We start from the raw sequence: 23,899 nt of genomic DNA, 5'->3' as shown, positions 1-23,899 counted from the left end.
TTTCCTTATTTGGGTTCTTGAGGAAGTGAGAGAATTTTTCTTTCTCCTCATCCTCTGACTCCCCAAAGTCAAAATGAGGGTTACTGTAGAACATGGGAAGGTTTGAGCACGGTGTACCTGTGGGACGATGTCGGGATGCTGAAGCTGGGGGCTTACCCTACGAGGGCGGAGGGAGGGGATGAAGGAGCCCTGTGAAAATTGTGTTCTGCATTTGTGCCTTGTTTCTCACCTCTTCTTTCCATCACCTTAAAACTTACTTTCTCCTGTGCAGCCAAATGTAACATTTACTTTGGGCCAGTGGGAATAAGAGCCCTTACTGTGAGCATAAACGCAAAAAATGTATTAGACTTGAGCATTTGATATTAAAGGATAGGGAATAGGTTGACTGGAGTTTTCTGTAAACCATTAGGAGCTGGCAGGTATGTCAGGAGAGAGAAGCAGTTCTAGAAGAAAAGAAGAAATTCTGGATAAGAAGTGGATTTTGGTGAAGGTGGTCTTTGGCATTTCCAGACCTTTTACCTATTAATTCTGTTTTTTTGTCTTCTAGACTATAGTTTGCTCTGTATTTTTGGACTAGCAAACTCAACTGTGAAGTTCACCAGCATATAGTAGTTGTATCTGTTTTGGAAGGAGCGAGGATGAGTGGTTTCAGTGTGTCCTGAGAAATGATCAGGATTAATTTACGAAATCAGCCAGGCCAAAGACCTCAAAGATTAGCTTGGTTCAGCACATGCTCTTTCTGTTAACTGCCTATAAATGTCATCTGTTCTCTTCAGGCAAAGGTCTGTGTGAGTGGGGTATGCAGCGTGGAAAGGCTCTCCTCTGGGGCAGCTTTCTGTGAATAGCTGATTCTGAGACTGTATGGCATGAGCAGAAGGAACCGATTGCTTTTTAAAGGTCCGTTGTAAACTTAAATATAATCGTCAACAGAGATTACACTATTAACAGTGTCTTCCTTACCCAGATGCTGTACAAACATTGTCTAATTAATCAAATATATCTGGACAGTCAAAATAAATAATCTTGCAGTGATGCATGTTGTAGAGAGCAGGAGAAAATGATGTTAGTGTCTGCGGACTGGATAGTCACGCTAGTGGTATGTCACTGGGACGGACTCGCGTTCTTCACGGCTGCAGGAGTAGAGCCATCAGACGGTTTCTTGTAAGGCTCCAGATGAAGGGTTTTTTTTTTGTCACAAATTCACCTGTAACTTAACATTTGTCCATGTTACAGAACCAAAAAGTGATCCTGTGAAACCAAATTGTTTGAAAATTTTAGGCAGAAGACGGACAACAAACGTAACCAAGTTTACACCAGCTCATGGTTAAGGTGACCTCTCACAACCGTGTGCATCACCTGTCAGCCATATATTTTGGCCCTATAAAAGACTGCTAGTTTCTGATTTTGAAGTAGTATGTTTCCCCAAACCTACTAAAAATGATGTGCAAAAATAAATACAGCACATTGCACCTCTGTTCGGTTACCTGTTGTGAGTCCTACTTACATTATCAGTTGCATCTTCTAATAAAGTTTGAAAAATCAGGGCTTATTGACATTCTAGATATGGTCGGTTACTTTTTAAGGTTTAAAAAATGGAAGTTTAGTAATCATAATACTGAGAATCTGTTTGTTGTAGATTTTTTGAAGTAGTAATCACAGGGCCTACTTAACTAACTCCATATGGCCAAAAGCACGTAGCCAGCCTTTAAGTGGGACAAAGAGTGTTGGAGTCTTAATGAAATATGCAGTAATCATTGGGGCTGTGTTAGCTCTTTACATTATTTCACACTGCTGCTTTGAAACAAAGAACAGGATGTGGCACATTTTAATGCTTTCCCCTTGAGAATCAGTTGGACTAAAGTTCAATTTTTAATTCAAAAGGCAAGGGAAGCTGTTACGGAATTAAAGATGTGGATGCTGCCCAGATGAGCTATAAATAACTGATCCATGAACAGCAAAACCTCTCCAATAGTCATGAAAAGATAAATGTACACCCCTACAACAGCATACTTGTCCTAAACATTTTCTCTCAGTTTGGGTTGGTTTGGTTTTGTTTTGTTTTTTTTCTGCTGAGTAGTTTAGCTATAAAAAATGGCAGCCAGTTAAACTGAATTAAACTGGGAGATGCAAATAAGAACTGTTCTTTGCAAATATAATTGCAAGTGCCTTTCGTTTCATTGTTACCTGACTCTCTTCTCACTGTCTATTTTTCTATTTACACTTTGTGTGATCTTGTGTGACAAAACACTTAATGCTTGTGCTTATTGGGGTGTGCATACAACCTGTGCAGCTTGGTCTTCTGAGGCATGAAGAATAGAGTGGCAGCAATCTTGATTCACTTGGCTCCCGTTACTTTTTTCGATTGACTGTCTCTGTCTAATTTACTGTTTAGCTTCTGGTGCCAAGTTTGTATAGCCAATGGTTTTGGTAGATTTTAAGGACTATCAAAGAGGTGTTGAAACTTCTTGTGTCTCTAGCTGGCTAGCATACCAAACTATGTACATACACTGAGACTTTACAACTTGGTGTCAAAATTTACTCAGCTTGTTTCAGGAATCTAAAAGTCTGAAATGGGTTAGCTAGCAAGTAGGACTGTGTTCTTTGATGGTAATTCTTGGGTCATGTGCCAAGGTCAAGAGAAGAGTATTGCAATACCTTTTTGACTGGTGAATCTGGAGTTCTTCACCAGTAACATCATGGAAGGATGCTTCTTGTCAGCAAGCTGCAGGGTCCTTCTGACATTTGTCTATGGTTCTTGCAGACGTTGAATACTACCTTGCATTTCTAGCCGTTGAAAAGACGGCTAGCATCGGTAAGGTAGGTGGACTCCTACAGGGGCTTCTTGGTTAAAAATAACGTGCCGCAGAGCAATAGTTACTATAGGGTAACTATTCTTTTTTGGCAGAACGCCCTAAGTGAAAATGTTGTTATTGTATTGAGGTAATATTTCAATCTTGATAGAATTGAAATTGCTGTTGAGCTTCCTCCCTCCCATTCTGTTGTTTGGATTAAAATGTATTCTGGTATCCACTGGGCAGCCAGCCAGTACTAAATTAACAGCTTCCACTGAAAAGCCTTTATGTGTTCCAAGGTTTTAGTGTGCACTTGTTTGACGTGAATATCTCAGAGTTTGGAAGGTATCATTCCTAAGCGTTATGAGTACATAATACATTATGTACTTTTTTTTTTTAGTTTTGTGTTTAAAAGTGTCTGTGGAGCTTTCTGTAATGTTTTCTTGAATAATGAATTTATTTGAAAATTGATTTAATGTTTTTAAAGGGCGGTGAAGAGTTTAAGACAGTCTTTATTTTTTACATATATACACATGCACATCTTCCTTGGATACATAAAAGTAAGAGTTTATTAAAGAGCTATGAGATGATGCCTGTCACTTCCACTTCTCTCTCTTAGTTTGTTGTTTAAAAATGAGCCAAACAAAAAGTTAATTCTTTTTTTCCTCTTATTTAAGCTTGTGTGTATTTGATTCTGTAGATTTTACCGAAATTAGCTTATTTACAAATACTTGTTTGCACACTGTAGCGTCTCCTGTATTTCTGCAACCTCTACTTTCAAAGTGTTCTCCTAGTACATTCAGCAAAGCATGTAAGGAATCTTGTTCTTTGGCATGTCACTTAAGTGTGTACTTAAATCCTTTTCTCATTTACTGTAGGATTTCATAATGGTTTGTAAGGGAGTCAGTCATCTCAGAAATACTTCTGTTGCCCTGTAGACAGTATTGGGCTGTGACTGTTACAGGAAGGAGTTGCTGACGTTTTGAAATGATCACTTCTTGTAAATAAGAGTTGCTGAGAATTAAGCAAGCAGTAAGTTCAAAGAAACTTCCATTAATCTTGCCAGCACTTTAATTTTGTCATCTTATTTACTTACTGAGTTTGGTGCTAGAGAGCAGTGTCTCCTACTAACAGACACAGTGACACCATGTGCTGTTCTGGGTGAAACTTCAGCCATAAAGTATGAACCTGGACTCCTGACACACAGAAATGGGGTGGAGGGGGTGTCTGTCTTGAAAGACCAAAATGGTGATTTAATCTATTTGTATTTCATTAATGTCTGCCTTTAGTATAATCTTTTTAATGTTAATGTTCATATATTGTATGATTTTTTTTCTAAACCTCTCTGATGTAAATTAATATCTGTACATTAACGTTGATTTAAAGTGTCCTTGGCTGAGGATACAGGACAGGGAGAGGATGTATTCATCTTGATAGCCCTGTGCTTCTCTACTGGTTGGGGTAAGGAGAAGCTGTCAGTTAATACCGTAATTAGGATCTTAGCATTTCCAACATAATAAAGTCTGAGGACAGCTTACAAGGTTGCTGTATATGTGTAAGTGCTAAATATTGTCCTTAACCTTGTCTTGGAAGCTGGTGTTGGCACCAATGGATGCAGCAGTACTGAGTACGTGATAGACATTTTGTACTAATGCTGGTGCTAGGTAGTGAACAAGAGGAAATGATGCAGTAACTTTTAAGTCTTTTGGACTAATTGTGTCTAAAGTCATGTTAAAAGGCATTTTAAAATACATAGAGACTGAGAGGAAGTTGAGTGGGGTAGATTTTTTTTTTTGAATGCAGAATAAATATAGCATTCCAATGGTGACATCTTGTCAAAAGAAAAGACATTCAAAACAGTTTTTGTGAAATGCAAAAAATGACAGTAGTGAGAACAAGTATGTATTGCCTTACAGATTTGCTGACAATTCATTGGGCATTTGTTGGGAATGAGAAGAATTTTAGGTATAAAACACTGCTTATCAAACTTGTTTTCCCATTGCAGTATGAACCTCTTGCTTTATGCTGAAAGATATCCTAGTGGAAATGAACTACTTGTTAAATAATTTGTCTGTCTCTTACTGTTCTGTCTTGAAAAAGATTGTCATTTGTGGTGAAATTATTTCTCATGCTTAAAGGTAGGAACTTTATGTGCTTTCTACCAAGGTTCTGGTAGTTTTTCGTAACTTGATTGATTTAAATCTTGCATAAATGAAAAATATCAATAATTTTGCAGAATTACCCCCACTGACCTAATTTTTATTCCTTTCTGAGGTCATGGGTAAGAGCTACCACTTTTATTGCTGAAAATGAGTTTTAGAGATAGAGGTTAAATGCTAGAAGTAGTGACCTTTCTTATATTTTTAACTAAAACAGAGGTGGTGCAATTACTTTAGACATTAAATCCTTTTTAGTAATTGTTGTTAGAAAGAAGCTGCATAGTGACAATTTGAATGTGCTAATGCTTTAGTGTAATAAATAAGAAAAAAAAGTGCTGCAGAGCGTGGATATTGGTGACTACTTGTGAAATCAAGATGTATTTTGCTTCTCATGTGATACTTCCTGCAAAATACTAGGGTAATCTTCATGTGTCTGTAGAATTAATTTTAGGGGAAACAATCACTGCCAGGATTATGTTCAAAGCTAATTCAGAGAGGTGCACGACCAGTGTAGTGCTGATGATGGTGGATTGAGTAGTCACGTACAGTTGGGTCAGGAGATAAAGCTGTATAGAAAGCTGTGATCAGAAGGTAAGGAGCATAAAGATTGATACAGGGGATGATTTTTTTATGTAAGACAGCTTAAGATGGTAGCTCAGAGCAATTACATCTAGAGTTATTAAACTGGGATTATCTCCCTATTTGCTACCCTCTTTAAACAACCTAGATATGTTTTGTAGAAATTTAAATGTATTGTATCTGGATTTTTATGCCAGCAAAGTAATATCCGGAATAAATGTAGTGTTTTGAGCTTAAAGGCAAAGGCCCCTTACAGGCTATACGGGTATCAAACAAGGAGGAAAGAATAAAAGAAAATAAATGAAAATGTTAGTAGTGTCAATCATTGATCTGTTGGTTATGTTTGATAATTGCTTTTTATCAGGCTAAAGATTATATAATTTAGTAAATTTCCAACAGGATATGTTTCCAGTTGTTTTATATTCTGCTGGGGGGGGTGTGTGTAAGCAAAACCCAGCCTTTTAGTAATTTTCAGTTGGAAGCCTCATTTGCTGTCAGATTATGTTTAAATGTTACAAGCTAGTGAAATTCTTTGGCCAAGAGAGATCAAGCTGAGCAGGGCTGCCAACTTGATGTGATATTTCAGATGGGGATTTTTCATTGTTAATTTGCAGTTTAAACTCGAGCGCTGTGATTTTTATTTAGCAATGTAGGAGTGTGTAAGTGGTTTGCAGTAGTTAAGAGTTGCTTTTTACATCCATAGCGTGACAACTCAATTAAGTATGGCTTTTCTGCTTCTGTTGTAAGTAGGTGAGAATTTGTGTATGGTTGTAGGCGTTCTGAAGTGAAAGATTTATCATATATGTAAAATCAGCTTATTTTTGCTTACATGAAGGACAGCCACAGTTCTGGCGGGCAGTCTTTTGGGTATATAGCTGTATGTGTACTTACTTTTTGACACTAAAATTGTTGACAGAAAGGGAAAATTATCATGTCCATTACAGTATCTAAATGTCAGTTAAACCAGCCTGACAACAGATTTCTTCTCCCCCCCCGCCCTCCTTGTATTTGATAATGATCCCACAGATTCCCTGTCATATTCAGTCAGCATCCTGAATTTGCTTGTTAAATTTCTGGGGTGTCTAGTGGAGTCGGTTTGATGTACGTGAGAGGAGGCTGTGGCCTAAGGCAAGCACAAAAGGACGAAACACTTCACTGCTGTGCAAGTGTTATCTGAAGCTAATGCATGGTGACGTGGGCTGCATGGTCAGCCAGAACAGAGTTTCGGCTTAGGGCATATGAAGATTGCTGGGATCACAGTGTCAGCTCTGATTTCAATTAAGTCTTTGCAAAGAGCTCTGTGCGTAGGTCCTTCTGCTTGACAGCTAAGGTCTTTCTTTTAGGATGCGTAAATAGATGGTTGTTATTTACTGAAATATTAGGAAGAAATCAAGTAGACTGAACTATAATCTTCTTACAGCTGTGTTTTTAAACAGGATTACATTTTTTAATAAAATAAAAATAAATATTTTATTTTTAATTTTTTTTTAAATAGCATTTTGTCTTCTCATGTACAGTGAACCCCTGGGCCAGATGCACAGAAACATTTTGAGTCTAGAAAGAAGCTGCACAGTTGTGTGTGCATAGCCCTGTCCTTGAGTGAATTTGTCTGAATAGCTGCTGGATGCCAGCTTGTGAATGTGCAGTACTACTCTGTGGATTGAGAGCAAATTTCTGCCAGCATGGGGATTTCTGCGCTTCGTATTGCATCCTTCAGACATTCCTCAAACACCTGTGCTGCTCTTGCTCATGTTTGGTTCCATTTGATGGGTTTTATATTTCAGCATGGTGCTGTGGTGTGTGTTCAAGGCTGTCTTGTAGGCTTGTCCACTCTTCATTGCCCTTTGACCCTGGACTTTCTTAAGTACGTAGAATTACAGGGGGAAGATCCTTCAAGGAAGATAAAATTTTAATATTATTTCTCATACAGTAGCTATTGCTTAACTGTTCAGAGCTTGTCTATCTGTCTGAGTTTCTGCTGGCATGCCCATGTTGGTGGCCCACCAGCCCCTGTAGTGGAGATGTGTTATTTCTAGAATAGGGACCTACAGCGTCTGGGAATTGAATTAAACCATCCCAGACAAGAAATGTTTTGAAAGCGAGCAATTAATGTGGATCTACAACCTTGGTTTCTCTAAATGGGAATGGGTAACAAGTAAAATACCAGTATGAAGAAAAAGTCAAGACAGGTAGTGCGTGACACTCCTTGTTTCCTTTGGCTTATGCTTCAGAAACAAATCTATGTGTGTGGCAAAATTGTCCGTCCTTTGAGTTGCCTTGGCTCTTAAACTAACCCTCGCTTCTCACACAAAGCTGAAGGCTGGCAGGTGGAGGGTAACATGCCACAGCCTGCCCTCTTTTCCCCAATTATGTTCTTGCACATGACACTTTCTGTGTCTTGTTTCCAATGTCCAGAAGAAGACAACATTGACCAGGGTGATGTCGGTCTGCGGCTGCTTTGCCCTTTAAGCTACTGAATTAAAAATAGGAGCAGAAACACAGTGTATAGGTGACCCTTTGTTAACAGAGGTGTTCAGATTATTCCAAAACACCTGACGCGCATGTGCACCTGCTGTAGAACTGACGCGAATGGTAACATTGCAAAGAAATACAGCTTGCTGTGAGGGACTCTGCTTTCTGTTTAATTGGGAGGATTACTGTTCATTGCGTATTTTATTAGTAGTAGCAGATCTCATAAGCAGGTGAGTTAAACAGGTTAAGACAAGAAGCTACAGCATCTTCCAAAGACTAGTAAAGCTGCAGTTGCGGAATACCTCTCTTTTAAAAAAGACGTCAAGAAACTATTTTTATTTTCTGTTTGTTCAGCTATTCAGTAGCCATTTGAGTTTTGGAGAGATTGGAGTGGCAAGCACTTCTTTTCATATCTATTTCTCCTCTTTCTGCATGTTCCCTTCCCCTAGATGGGTGGGGGCATAGGAACAAAAACGTATTTACTGAATTACTGTGGAGAACTAAGTAGTGAAAGACTTTGAGGAGAAGGTTAAGACTCCTCATTAGATTGAATGGGGAAGCGGAAGCCACAGATAAGGCCAGGGAAAATTATCTTAGATTGTGAAAGATGAGATCTGTTCTGTTGTCTGAACTCATGTAAATGTTGGATGGGCTATTTGAACGGAAGGGCTTGTGTTTTTTCCATTTCATAGGCAATTCAAGTAAGTTTGAAAAGAGGAGGAACACTTTACATACCATAGTAAGTAGATTGAGTTATTCATCATTGAACTAGTAGACTTGGATAAAATTGTCACAAGACCTCAGAAAGGTTGGCCAGTTTTGAGGCTTTTTTTCCTATTTGAGCTGTCAAAGGAAATATTCGGAATCTGAGGAGTGACTTGGTTTCCTAGCAGGTTGGGGAGCATCGCGGTAGTAGAGTGGGTTAGACGACGCAAGAATAATTCTCCTTACAAAAGTGCTGCCTCTGCCTTTGGGTAGATTTTTGGTGTCTTGGTGACTGTGATGGCAGGAAATGGGTATAGGTTGATTCCTGCATCATGTGAACGGTCTAATTCATATGGAGTTTATTGCTTGGCAGGTCAGCAGGTCTGAGTAGGCAGGAATGCCCATTCATTCCCCAGTTGCTCTGTGTCTTTCGACTTAATTAAATCCACTTTCAGAAAAGCTAAACTGTTTGGGAAAAAGATTAAACAAGACAGTTTGACTAATTGAAAATGAGAGAAATCCTGGATGCTCCTCATTCTAAAAGATGTAAATTGACTGTGAACATTGGGTGTGCTTTAAACTCTATTATGCTTTTCTCTAAGCTAAATTATTCTTTCCTTCTCTGTGTATATCTACAGATAAAGTAGATTAACTTATCATAATCTTAACTACTGTTTTAATAAGGCAACAGCAAATTTTGTTATTGTTTATTCCTGGAGTCCTTGGAGAGCAAAACTTTAGAAATATGTGTAGGTAATAATTTTTAAGGGCAATCTGCAACCCTGATTTTTCAGCAATTAAGTACTTGCAATTGCCGTGTTTCTGGCATGGCCCATGTGCAATAAATGTAATTGGTTAGTCAAAAAGTAGCTGGAGTAAAAGGAAAAGGAGAGAGTCACGTAGGCATTGCTGGGATGGTTAGCCACTACCTGAAATTTAAGGTGAGAGTTCAGAAACAACGCAGATGTTTTCAACCATGGTGAAAAGCTAAATTACAGAAGTGCTGTTACATTTGTTGCTGAGGAGGTCCCGCTGTGCAGGTAACAGTCCAATAAAATTAAAGAGTAAAATTAAATAGGTAATTTGTAATCTTTTAGGTAGTTCTTATGTAAAGAAACATTCAACAATACTAAATGAAAATACAAATTTATGTGTCTTTTTTGTGTTTGTGATTTGTACAGCAGTTGCTTATTCTTAAATATGCCTTCTTAGATGAGTTCTTATTCTTCTCCTGCTTACAAGCCCTTTCATTTTGTTTCTGCAATGAAGATGTAACAATTTATGACATCACATTAATAACCATGGCAACAGACTGTAAAGTGAACAACATATTACATTTGCATTGCAGAATCAGTGGTGAGGGAGATGGCTCCTGTTGAAACCTGGATATGTGAAATAACTCCAATGGTGAATACAGGAGACGCCTGTGAAGGGGAATTTTTTTTGTAGATGTGTTTTCTCAAATTTTATAAAACTGATGTATAAAAGGAGTTCCAAATACAATAGAGTCAGAAATTGCATCACTATTTTGGTCGAATAGAAAGGCATAATTACTTCCCAGGCCATCCCTCTCAGTGCCTGCTTATCATCAGGGGAATTGTTCTCAGTTGTGACTTCTGTTTGCAGTAACTCGTGTAGAAGAGATCTCTATGGAACAGGACTGGCTTTAAATTAATAACTGCTATATATATTCAGCCTTAATGATTATGAGAAAAGGTGCATATTTGGTGGTCTCAGGTAATCTCTAAAATCTTGATGCTTAGTTTGTTATTGTGCACAATTCCAAGGATTCACCTATTTCCAGAATGGCTCTTCAGTAATTTGGTTTTTTCCATCCTCAATGTCGTCATCTTTTTTTTTTTTTTCCTGTAATACCTTCTATTTATAAAAAAGAATAAATAAATATATTCTTATAAATAAGAATATGCTGATTAAGAAATTGTTTTTCTGTCCCCATCTGAAAGAGCATCTGTAGCATTCCCTGCTTGAAAAGGCAGATTGGAATAGATGGGGATAGGGAGGGAGAGGGGTTGTATTCCAGTAGTGAGTTTTTGGTACTTGTGGTTTGGGGCAGTACTGTGTTTGTCCCTCTTGCTTTGGCTGGCCAGCCTTACAAACAGCCCTGTGTTGTGTTTGTCTGGTCACCATCTTGATGTTTCTGTGAAGGGGGAGGAAGACCCTGAGCACATCTACATTGATTAATTTTATAGTTGAAGTTTCCTGTGTTGAAAGGTGCTGCCAACATAGCAATTGTAATAATAGGTGGCGTTAGTGAAGCTCAGCTTTGTAAAAAAGCTACCTCAGTGTAGCACAGTCCCTAATCATTGCAACAGCCTGGTTAAGTGTGACCTTAAAGACTCAGACATTTGAAACTTTCTAGGAAAGACCAAATGTGTGAAACAGTATTAATTAAAAATGAAAGAAGCCTGAAAATATGTAAGTATCTGTTCAACCAGTGGAAGTAATGGATGTATGGATTTTTCAAAGATCTTATTTAGCCTTTCTCAAGGGATGGTTATACAGATTTGATACTAGGCACTTTGACTTTTTTCAAGGAAGTTATTCTGCTTTTAAAGCTGTTTAATATGGAGGGGTTTATTTTAAAAGTAACAATTAAACTGTTTCTATTCAAAATCTGCCCTCTTCTGATATGTTTATTATTGAATGTGGTCATTTTTTCAGAAGTTTTATTTTTAGCATGTATGATCTCGTATCCTTTTCTTAATCTGAAAAACAGATCCTATGTGAAGAGACCAGGAACTGGTTACATGCAGCTCCCTCTGCCGGCTTTCTGTCAGAGGATGACAAAAATATATTTAAAAACATGTTTGACGTTCTGCTGCCTAAATATCAGACCACTTCGTTGGTAGAACTCGGTACACAGTGGTGTTGCACAAAAGCTGTTATTTCACTTTTACTTCAGTTTAAATAGTGGCAAACTACAGTAAACATTTGCTCACAGAACAGCACAAAGTATTTTGGCATGCTTCTTGCAGAGCACTAAAACCCAGTAACTAACAAACAAAATGACAAAAATATGGTTGTCTTGTCTCTGAAGTCATTTCTAGCCTTTTATTCTGTGCCTGTGGTTTTGAAAGTCTACTGTTCTGTCTAAAAAGACGTTTACATGAGGGAAACGGTTTGCACTGTTACATTTTTAAAAAGAGGCTTCATTTCAACCACTTCTGCTGTTCTGAATACCTAAACTTAAGACGCATTTTCAATTTTTTTCAAAAAATAAAACTGAGATTCTGGAAACTTACCTTTTCTTTTGAAAATACTGTACTTCATTTACAAGCATCAAGTCTGACCATAAACATTTTTGCAATGATGTTAGGTTATTGCTGAAGCCTGACCCTCTGCTTCTAAAGGATGTATAAACATTATAAACTGAAATTTATTGCTTAACTTTGCTACTCAAAAAATCTGCCAGCAATATTAAATTTGGTTTTGCCTATTGCTAAGTATTACTTTCTGTTTGTATACTTGGTGATTGATGGGTGGGGTTTGGGTTTTTTGAAATTGCTTCAACTTTTGCTTCAGCAAGTTTTTAAGTAAACAAATGCTAAGTCAATTTTGTAGTTCACTCCTGTGTAAAATATTATAATGAATTCCAGTAGGGAGGTAGGAAAACAAGTAGTAAAATAAGCTTTAAAACATTATTTTCAAATGATGTATAAAGCAAATGTGTTTGCTCAACTCTTTTTCTAGTTTTCAAAAAGTAATATGAAGAGGACTTATCTAATATGTTCCACATATAATGGAATTAGTGTTGTAGTTCACAATTACAACCTTTAGCTGTTATGTGTTTGTGTTACATGATGTATGTTTAAAATGGTAGGCTGCTATAAAAATACTTCCTGTATTGCTTAGTTCAATCAAAATGTTTTTTTTCTCACAATATAGCATTACAAGTAAGTTAAGGAAAAGAAGATTTTCTAATGAAAATTGTTATTTCTATAACCATTAGGTCTGGGGGGGACGGGGGGGAGGAAAAGAAGAAAATAGTAGTCTGGGGGCTGTAAGTAATAACATAGTACCAAAAGGAAGTGTGAACTGAGAAAAAATAAGTGCAATTCTTAATTTTTACACAGAAGAGTAAACTCAAATTCTAGCTAATGGAAAACCAAATATTTACTTGGTGAAATAAGCATACAACTGAGATGGAAATATTGCAGTTTTTTGTTCCACGAAGTACAGCCCAGCTGGGTGGAAGGAAGATAGCAGTGATCGTGGAGAGATTGGGCAACATTTCACCCTTTAATTTCTCTATAAATGTATCTTTGGATAGGTTGGAGGTCTTGTCTTTCTTACATTTGTAATCTTAACATATCAATTAAAAACTGTGGCAGCCTTACAAGCACATTAAAGCAGCAAATAATAACGCAAAAAGCTGGCTTTCTTAAAGATGATTATATTTTTTTCCTGTCTGTAAATGTGCTCGTTGTGTAACGCGAATGCATTAGCCTCCACGAAATGTAAGAAATGAAAGGCAGCAAGAAGCGGTTCCATTGTTATCACTCCAGGCATGTCTAATGAATCGTGTTTCCATGTTCTCTTGGTCACGCTGCAGAGTGCCCTTAGCCAGGGCTAAGCCTCCTGTAAAATGCTCTTTAGGATGATTGTAGCCAGCGCAGCAATGCTGGCTGCGGGGGGGCAGGGAGGGAATGCTGCTGGGCGCCCTGCTTTCCCCGGCAGCTGCAGGGATTACTCACCGGGGCTTGGCGCAGGAGCGACGGCCAACCGGTCGAGTGGCGAGTGGAAGGCTTTTCAGGGACTTGGCTCGTCAGAATCGCCGTTTAAAATGGAATCGTCTGTCTCGAGCTGTGCAGTTGTTTTTAAGGCAAACCTGCGTTCAGGAAGAGGGAAGAAAGCATCTCGGTACCGCTTTCCAAAACGATCTATCTGTATTTCAAGAATGACGTCTTGCATACTTTATAAATGAGAAAAGACTTTTGGTTCCCTTTGCTTTCCAAGTATGGATTAATACAAACTGTATTTTTCCTAAGAACAAGCCTCATGTTCCTCTGATGATGGCTGAACTTGCTCTAATTTCTCTTGAGAGAGACTCGCTGCCCTCATGCATTCTGTTGCCTCCGACAGAGCTCGTCGAATGTAGGGGATGGGGGAATAACAGTCAACGTGCTATCGATGGAAAAACAACATTTATGTTTAGGGAAGAAAAATAAAAGTCCACGTTCTCTTTGCCTTATCAGTGCAGAGAGGAAGATCTTGCTGATGCAGATACAATTCAGTAGTTTTGTTCTCTCTGAACCTAGACAGATCAAAAGGCAGAAGAGGGGGGTTTGCAGCTGATGTATGGAATGAGGGTTGCGCTGGCTGCAAGTCCTAGGTGGTAACCGAAAATGGGAGGAAATGAAGAAAACTTGGAGATTTAGAAGGGTAAAGAAGAGAGCAGATCAAGCGTGGAGAGTAGAGATTGTAGTAATCCTTTTAAAAAAAAAAAGTTTTCCTTCCTATTTTTCGGGTTACTTCTTATGTTCTTCTGAGCAACTATTTTTTAATGCCCTTATACCAAAGAGTTGAGGAGGGAAACAAGATATAACGGAAAGTGAAAAGTTCAGAAATGTGGGAGGAAATGCTAGAAACTCCCAGGAGTAAACTTAAGAAAGTACTTCTTTCTTAGGGGCATCCTTAGCCCTGAACACTTTAGAGGCAGATGGTGAGAGTATCTCCAAACTTTTAGCTTATTTTCAGTATGGTCCGGTTAATGTTTTTCATCTATAGGAAATACCTCTGCAAAGAAATAGAAAGTAGCTTGAAAATAAAACTGCCTAACAAACACGTGGTGGGACAAATGAAAGAGTGTAAATCAGGGATTTGGGGGGAATTTTCTGGGGCGTGAGAGCAGGTTTCATGCTGCAACTTCCCACTTTACTTTAGGAAGCAGTGTAAACCGCATAAAAATTGTGCCATATTTATGTTCATTTTACTCTTTCTTGGGACAGAGCTGGTCACTGTAAAAAGCATTCAAAGCAAAAACCACACAGCAAACAACTGTTTTATTTGGAACCTCTTACATCTCTGAAGCAAGCTGCTCAGTGCTCTGGCGTAGCTAATTTTGCATTCCTACATAGAAAGCAGACTTGAGCTATAATCACACAGAAATGTTTATACTGATTTCATAGATAATAATTTTGGTTTTGGAGAAGTTAGATATTACCCCTGGATTTTTGGAATATTTTGAAGTGGACTTCTAAAGAACCAGAAGCGATTACATATTTTGTGTGACCAGTTTGTTCCTCGTGCCCTTTGAAATGTTGCATAGTTAACCACGACAGTGAGAACAGTACACTGTAAAGATCTGTGTTGTGGGGTATTGCAATGGAAAGGCAAAAGAGACCCTGCAGGAGTAGAGAAATGTGAGAGTATGGGACAGGAAGAGGGAGAGAATGTGACATTTAATACGTGTTTTATAAAAAATAATTTTGTACCTCCCAGGAGTGAGGAAGTGATAAAAGTAATACTTTAAGTAGTGCTAACGTAAACTAAGTGCAGATAGTTACCTACCATCTGTTTTTCAATAAATAGCTATTATGCTAATTTCTGTTTCAATGTGCAACAATTAAAGTGTCGTAGTATTCCTGTGATATTCAACAGCTGTTGCCTTTGAAGGTTTTATTTATCTTTCTGAAGTGCAACGATTTTAGTTTCATAGTCAACTCTGCTTGAAAGTGTTACTTTTTAGACAAAAAGTTGTGGTCCATTGAAATGCAAACTTGGGGCCTGTCTGAACAGCAATCTTCAGCGGTAGTCTTCATTAATATTCTGATTTCCCTGGAAATGTGGTGCAGAACTCGTTCTGTTAAGGATACCTTGGTAGGACATCGATTGTAGATGCTTCTGTGCATGTAAAGTGCATATTCTCAGTGCTTCACATAAGCTCTGTTTGTAAATAGGTTAACACAAATGGATCATTCTGGTGAGCATTTCTTCGGTATTGGTTCTTTTTTTGGCTGATGAGTTGACTTGGGAGACAGAAGGCCAAGATGAATTCTCAGTACTCTAAGAGTAAGCAGTACAATTTCCCTACAATCATAACCAGTGCAAGGAAATTAGATCTCTAAGTGGGTTGAGTCTGATTTAGTAATAAGTCAATTTAATCACTAATGACTTCAAACACAGATTTTTACAAGGTGATCAATGGTAGTATAACAATGATCGATCAATAGCATTGCGTTTAATTGGATTTTTATGGGTATAATATAGTTTTTCAGAATTAATGTACCATTGCATTGCTTTGTTACTCTTTTAACTCAATTTTTTAGAAGAAATGATGCTTCAAAATGCTAGTTGGTCTTTGAAATATTGTTTTAAGGGCACATTAATAAAAATTAAAATGAAAAATGAAATGCTTGCTTTTAGTAATTGAATTTCAGATTTGTTCAAGTTATTTGGCAGTGTGTTTTTAAAAACTGTATCTACACAGGGAAAAAGCCCCACATTCTTCATATTTCATAGTAACGAGGAGACAAAATATCAAAGAGTAAGAAGGAACATGTACTGCTCTGAATATGAATCCTGAGTAGCTGAGTAACTCCCCTTCCTCAGCAGTTTGACATAGTAATCTTCCCTCGAAGTAATCTCCTTGTCCCATGTGTCCTGCTTTAATCTATCAGTATTTCTGCAGTGTGCAGCAAGAAATTGATTTTCAGTAATTTTAATGGCTGAATAACTGGTCCTGTCCCAGAGTGTTTTTTCATATTTGCAGTGGCCAATGTGGTAACTGAAGTCAGTGTTCTGGATAATAGGTTTCATTAGTTTTGATGCCTGAGGTAAAAAAGCAGTAGGTGGGAATAAAGACTGTTTTTGATGTCTAGACATTCATTTCAGCTGTTGCTGCAATATGATACATTAAAAGGAAATATGTAACATAGCTCTGAGGAAATATGTATTCTTTGAAACTAATTCTACTTTTAAACTGCATAAGGCAGTGTGACCTGAATTATTAAAATGTGGGTGGCTGAATTTCTTAAAGGTATAACTATCTCTGCAATGCTGACACAGTCTCAACTTGCTTTCTTTCCTTCCCTCCTATATTTCTTTTAAGTCAGTTTGGTCACTGAGGCAGAACAGAGATCTTATTATCTTTCCAGTATCTCTGCTGGGAGACCTAAAATTATTGAAGTATTTGCTTTGATATTTTGCTGTGACTTCTCTCCTTGAAATTTTTATAATGGTTCTTTTTTTTGAGAACATGGCTGGCTTCATAAAAATCACTGGACGCTTTGAAGACCTTAATGTCTCTGACTTGAAAATAAAAAAAGACCCCAAGCCAAGTAAGCTGCTCATTAATGTATGTTTAAATTATAAATTTCCAGTGTAAGTCTAAATTATTGTAGTTGCCTTTAATTCTTTTAACATCTGATCTGCAAGGATAAACTTAAAAATCACAAATGTTTTATTCCTTTTTTGAACCTATGAAAACAAAATTATAACAAACATTTAAAAACTTTATATGTGAAGGCTATCAATTAATTCCCATTCTGTATGGAGACCAGCAGTGAGATTTAGCACCTCAGTCATAATCCATTATGGTAAGCGTCAAATACACCTTTTTTCTTTTTGGATTTTCTGCTAATAATATCTTGGCAATGAGAAAATAAGAAGTATTTTCTCTGTGGAAGACTCGTTTGCATTTGAAAAACACTGCATTACATTATTTTTCAGGTGTTATAACCAAAAGGTTTTTTACCTTATTCCTGTACACACTTGTACATTGGATAATGGTAGTAGGCAGGTACTCAGCTGCAACAGTAACTTTTATTTTTACTAGGCAGTGCCCTGTCAGCTTACACAGAATTATTTTTTTGCCTTTGTATCTGTTAAAACATTGCTCTGGTGCTTTATTAACTTTCCATGAAAATTTTAATGACGATTTATATTTTCACTTTTTAAACTCTTATAGAATGAAACAATTATGCCTCTTCAGACAAATGAATAGAATATTCTTGTATAAAACTGGCTATCTCAAGTCTTCCCCCCCACTTTTGAAAGAGACTGAAAATTCCACACTTCTCTTTGGATCTATATGCTTTTTTAGTGCTCTCTCTCTCGACTGGATTTAAAGAGCGTATACTGAGAATGATATAGTAAGGGCGGTTAGACTGGCTATCTCAACTGAGCAGTTTATAGAATTACAGTTAATGGCAGAGATGATGTGACCTTATCTTCTTGACTTTTTTCTGAGAATCCAGATTTTTAGAGACGGAGTCTTACTAGACTTACTTGTTTATTTTGAGAGGTGATCTCATTTCAAAAAAAAACAACAAAACACACATAGTAGTTGCTTATTTTGGTGAGAAATGTAGTGGTAAAGTTATCCCTCTGTTGCAGGACAAACAGCAAGAAGGGGATGAACTGTCTGTTTTACAAGAAAGTAAATGCTGCTACCAGTTGTCATCCTTGACTACTTGGAGTGTACACGTGCTCAGATAGGGTAGTTAGCATATATGGATAAATATATGTATCTATATACACACACAGCGAGATAGATATTTATCTATGTAAATCTATAACAGTAGGGAATCAGTAGACCTGACAGATCGCACAGGTGAGAAGGAGCTTAGACTCGTGGAGGTCATCCACTCTGACATCCTACTCAAAATGGGATTGCTGCAAACAACGGATCAGATTAGTGATGGCTTTGTCCTGGCAAGTGGAGACCCACAGTTTTTTGTCCCATGTGCTTTGCTGCCTCTCCAAAACTCTTGCCTCCTCTCTGATTTCTGTGGAGGAAAAAGTAGTTACCTGCTCTAGCATATTCTTTCTTTTACTAAAAATTCAATCTTCACTTGATTCTTCCTGTAGAAGTTTTCTTTTTTGAAGATGGCTTTCACAGCTGTTGTGTAGTGTCAAATCTGTTGCGTCTACAGAGAATTATTTCAACTGGAGTAACAGAAAATACCTTCAGGACAGGATATGGGTGCTTGGCATAAGTATGTTTCTGAACCTGTGCAGCACCTGCTTTCTGTTAGCTGTGTGCCTGAAAACGCTGTTGGGCAGCACTGAAAGGCTGCTGAGGGCTTGAGTTGAAAGCATTGAGTGTTAAAAGCATTGCAAATCACTGTGTAGACAGACAGAGACCAACAATTATTTCTTAGTCTTCAATATTCTATAAGGAATTTAAAGTACTCTTCAAAATCTAAAATCTAGTTACACTGTTACAATGTGAGGAACTTTGCAATTCACAGAGGTAGTCTGATCTCTAGGGTTCTGCCAAGTTTTGTTACTGGTCACCATTTGCATCTTGAAGTTGTAACTTGCTCCAGTTATTTAAGCTCTTTTCTTATGGAGACTGGATTAGGAAGCCAAAGAACAGAGAGGAAGTGACATGCTGCAGTTCTCTTTTTTTTTTTTTTTATTTTTTTTTTTCCCCTCCTCCCCATCTTTACTGCAACAGATGTAGGTGTGTCCTCTCAATTGTGAGGTGAACATTTTTAGTAGGATAAAGAAGTGTTACAGGTAACTGCAGTAAGTATACTGCATTAATATATCTGGGAATCAAAGGCATTATTTATTATAAGAAAATGGTTATGAGGTTGCCTTATGATAGAGTTAAATTTAAGAGGGAAATAATTTTATTTCCATTTCATATATAATTTATGTGAATGTCGAGTAATAAGAAAGCCCATTTGGAAAATTAGAATACCAAGGGATGATACCACTTCAGACTTTCCCCTTTTCCCTGTCCCATTCAGCTGCTCCTCCTCAGCTGGTCTGATCTTGTTGGCAGACGTGACCCTAGGGACTTCCCTAGGAGCTCCTCCACCATGAGGTTAATGTTGCTTTTCCCTGCTTTTTCTAGGCATTGGGACACATTCCCTTGCATAGCTGTTCCTTCTGAGTGCAGGATAACCATGAATACAGCTGTTGGTGTTGTGTAGAGAGGGAGAGTGCTGCCAGTTGCCATTCTCTCATTTTCAGTCCCTTCTGCTGGGATACATAGGCCTTTCATGTCACACCAGTCCTGGGGAGAGGGGTCTCAGTTTGTGGAAATGTAGTAGGATGGTATAGCCCAAAGAGGAGCTGTGCTGGTCACAGGTAAGCAGGGCAAGAGAATACAGGTAACATCCAGTACTGAAAGAATTTGATACTAAAATTATTCCAACTTAGCAGAATATGACTTCATAAACAGTGTAAAGCAGTACGATCTGATCTTATTTATTCTGGAGTCAGTGGCAAAATTTTACTTGCAGAAAATAATTTTAGGAGATGGTATAAGCTGTTCTTTAATTGGGTTCCATTACTTTGTTCTGCATACTTGGGAGTAGAGAGTGAGCTATGATTGAGAACATCAGAACTGGCTGTGAGAAGTCTCCTGTAGAATCATGGAATAGATTCTTGTCTCCCATTTTGCATGAAGTTCTTAATGCAGGGACAATACTGGCTTCTGGCACGGATGCCCTGATAGGATTAGGGTGAAACTCAAGAAGAGCTCAATGCTGTGTAATAGTGAATTTCTTTTGACTTTTACAGATGCTGTCAATTTCATGACACTGGCTAAAAATTTGAATTTTTATTTAAATGTGGAGTTTTTGGAGAGGTGAACTCAGGTGTGCGCTCTCTCATACTGTAATACATAACTGTTTACATATTTGAGAATTGTGTAGTTTTAAAGTGTGAGACTGTACCAGTCTTGCAGTTTCTTAGGCTTCAGTAGTTCTGAACTGTATAGAATTTATAGCATCAAGAGTTCTGCAAATGCATGGAGATTCTTAAGTTTCTTAAGAATACTGTTTTAAACATGAAATCTGAGGCCACTATCTAGTGAACAGCTATGGCACATTACTTACTCAGTGTCAGTAAGGTTTGGAAGCATTAAAGAGGCCTTTAATGCTTTTACAGGGAAAGATACTTGGCTAATGCTTGTGCCCAAAAGCACAAGTCTGCCTTTTCATTTTTCTGAGGAAGTAACCGCTCTTCGATAAGGTGATTCAGGTACTAAAGCCCTGGCTTTTTCATTCTGCAAAAGGAGAGAGACTGTTACCAGCATTAGCATATCACAACATTACACATACAAAAAATGCGCCTCTTCTTGTTTGAGGTTATATGACTTACGGTTACTGGGAGAAGCAGGAGAATAACGAACAATGGTGGGGTTTGAGGCTTTGAAGCTGTAGTTGAAGACTGCTGGCAATATTAGTATTTTTCATGCAGCAGAAGCTCCTTAGAGGCTTTACTTTAAACATGATTATAGCGTAAACTATACTTAGATAATAATCTCTGCATGACAGACATGCTGTTGGAAGGTTTCATCCTTTAAATTGGCCAAGGAGGGGTGTTAAGAATTCAGTTCTTAACATGCTGTAGAATTTTATGTTTGCATTTCTAAAGATCTGCAGAGTATTCCTGTAAAATTGAAATGACAGAACTCAGACAATTAACAAATTCTTACTCCTTGACAAAGTTATTTAATCATCTGTTTTTTCTCTGCAGCTGAGATTGCATCTTCTGGCTGAAGAAGATTTAGAATCTGGTACAGGCATACCAAAAATGGTTTTACTCTTGGTAGTTTTAGCATTCAAAAACAATGGAGTAAGGACAGCAGATATTTTTGAGGCTTGTATATCCTTTAGGTACTCATTCAGGTGACTAGTTCATGCTGCACTCCACTGTGAGAGATTAATAATGGGTTATTTATTTTTTTAAACTCTCTAAATTTTCTGCAGTTTGATACCGAGTTTATGGTCTTTATTTTGGAATAAAAACCTGCTGTGTATTTCATATATTTGCTGTGTATTGCTTAAACTGCAATAGTTTAAGTCAGTACAATGGAGGAATTTTACTTGAGTGTGACAGTGAGAGGTTCAGGGTAGTTGTTTAATGTTATGTAAATTGATTTTACACCTTTAATGGTTCACTTTTTCTTGATTGTCTGCATCTGTGGTTAAGTTTTAAAGGATCTCTCAGCAGTCCTGGCAAAGAATAATCATGAATTCCTCACCCACCTGCTTTAATATTAGAATGCTATGAACAAACGTGTGTGCTTTTATGCTTTAGTGTTTTCTTTTTTTTAAATTCAAAGTTGGTGCCTTCAGCAAGTAAAGATTAAAGCTACTTTGGCAATATAGGTAATAGTTGAAACAGTTCCATGAAACATGCTACTGTTGAAAATTAAAGCTGTTTGAGTTATGTTTTGTATAAATGTTTGTATTTCCCTATTCTGAGCATGTTGACATTTTATGTTTTTGTAGTGGTGGAAGAAGGATTGTGGGAGAATGGACTTTCCTATGAGTGTAGGACCCTACTCTTCAAAGCAATTCATAATCTTCTGGAGAGGTAAGAACAACTCTGTTGCACTCAAATAGTCCATTTTGATATTTAAAATAATGCGGGATATCTACAGACCATTTATATTATTATTGATCTTAAATCACTTTTTTTTTTTTTAGAGGTAGAACTTTAGTGTAAGAGATGCAGGATAGAGCTGGATCTCTTAAGTCATTGACTCTGGTAATGTGTCATAAAATGCTGTGCAGACTAATTAAATGCTCATACAAAGAATAATGTGGATATAGATGTCTTCTTGCATTCTTACTGGGGAGCTGTTTCAAAAGCAAAAAAAAGTTTTCACCTTCTTGAGGTGCTTACAGAGAATATGCGTACAGAGTATAATTGTATCTGACCTCCAACCCCTTTGACGAGGTTAAATAGTACATATCTTAACAGATAACAATCAAAAATCTTAACTGTGTTCTTCTCAATCATCCTAGTTACGTGCATGTTCCAATTTGACTAAATTTGTGCACAACATTCAGGGTGTAGTTGAATAGTTCCTGGCTCTAACAGGCCTAATGTATCCTAGCATTTCTTGCTTTTGTCTTGATCATATTTGGGGGGGGGGAGAGGGAGAGAGAGAGACTTGACTGCAAAGTTATTCTCTGATTAGTTAATACACTTACAGCTTTTTCTTCTTAATCCAGCTATCAACTCTTAAGCTTACTGAAGATTATCTTGTTATTAGGCCTTCAGTGTATGACGTTGCATCTTGGACTATTGCATTTTATTCCTTCTCTGTTACTGCGGTTCTTCAGGTCGTCATCACCTTCCTGTATTATACTTCGGTCCTTCTTTTTTACAAATTTGGACATCTTCTCAGAATTAAGTGTCATTAGGCTATTCCCACTTTTTCTGGATTTATAATAGTAGTAGTAACAACAAAAAAATAATGCACCTCTCCTGTACCTTTGTGTTACTGTAATTTTGCAGAAAGTAGTATTGACTATTTTTTCTTTCAGAAAATAAGCTAATTGAAAATACTCTTCTCTTGTCTCATTTAGTATCCTCTTTGCCTTGATGTAGATTTACTACTAATCAGGTTTGCATTATGTTCCTAAGGTTGCGTTTTCATGACTGTAGTAACTGTCCCCCTTGACTGTTAGTTACCTGTCCATATCTGCTAGCAAGTGAAGTTTGAATGGCTACCTATGTGCATGTACACGGGAAAAGGACTAGTTGTTGTATTTCCTATTTTTTATCTTATCAGTCTTTTTAGGGGATTTTTACATAAGTAGTAGACTATTTAGAGTGAATAGAAGTATAAAAATGAAATTCCAAGTCCAGCATGTTCACTAGTTCTTTTGTAGCTTTGCAGTATAAAAGGGCAAAATAATTTTATACGTGTTTATTAATCTGTGGTACCCGGCCACCTGGCTTTTAAGTATGACTCCTGGTGGATATTTTTAGGCATTGCACCTTTTCAAGCTTGTGAAGCAAATTTTTAAGGGTTGTTTTTTTTTTCTTCAATAACTTAATTGAAATCAGTTGGCAGAGTTAGCAGAATTGTTCCATCCAGCTGTGACCGAAAAGTCCTCAGAGCTCTCTTTCTTTCAGCAGTAGTCTTCCACACACAGTTGGTAGACACACATCAGGTGTTTGCCGAAAGCCTCATCTCACCTCACCTCACTGAGAGCCAGTCTGCCTCGTGCCGCAGTCCTGGCCTCTTGCCCTTGGAGGGGAGAGATCCCACCGCTCTCTTGCCGCACTCCGACGGCAGCTCCGGCCGAGGTGTGGTGGGGCTGGCTGCTCTGGAGCTGGAAGGCTGTGCCGACCTGCTCTCCGACGGGAGCTGCTGGGGAGGCACGCCTCCAGAACACCCTTGTTCTTAGAAGTCTTGTAATGAAGTAGTTGTCGAGGTGACTTAGGATGAGGGTTTACTGAATATCTATC

At 37.8% G+C, this 23,899-nt stretch overlaps 1 protein-coding gene across 2 annotated transcripts in view; it reads left to right on the top strand.

Moving 5' to 3' along the window:
• The window catches only part of MED13L (mediator complex subunit 13L), a 204,047-nt gene that overhangs the window by 74,708 nt on the left and 105,440 nt on the right, over positions 1 to 23,899 (top strand). For both annotated transcript variants that reach the window (XM_075041838.1, XM_075041839.1), the window contains exon 3: positions 21,925 to 22,009. In XM_075041838.1, the coding sequence (XP_074897939.1) occupies positions 21,925 to 22,009 (85 nt within the window). The remainder of the gene's footprint in view (positions 1 to 21,924; positions 22,010 to 23,899) is intronic.

This window comes from Buteo buteo, chromosome 11 (assembly GCF_964188355.1).
Source record: "Buteo buteo chromosome 11, bButBut1.hap1.1, whole genome shotgun sequence".
In the NCBI taxonomy this organism is placed as follows: domain Eukaryota; kingdom Metazoa; phylum Chordata; class Aves; order Accipitriformes; family Accipitridae; genus Buteo; species Buteo buteo.
The sequence above is the reverse complement of the archived record's forward strand: the minus strand, read 5'-3'. Positions and strand labels throughout refer to the sequence as shown.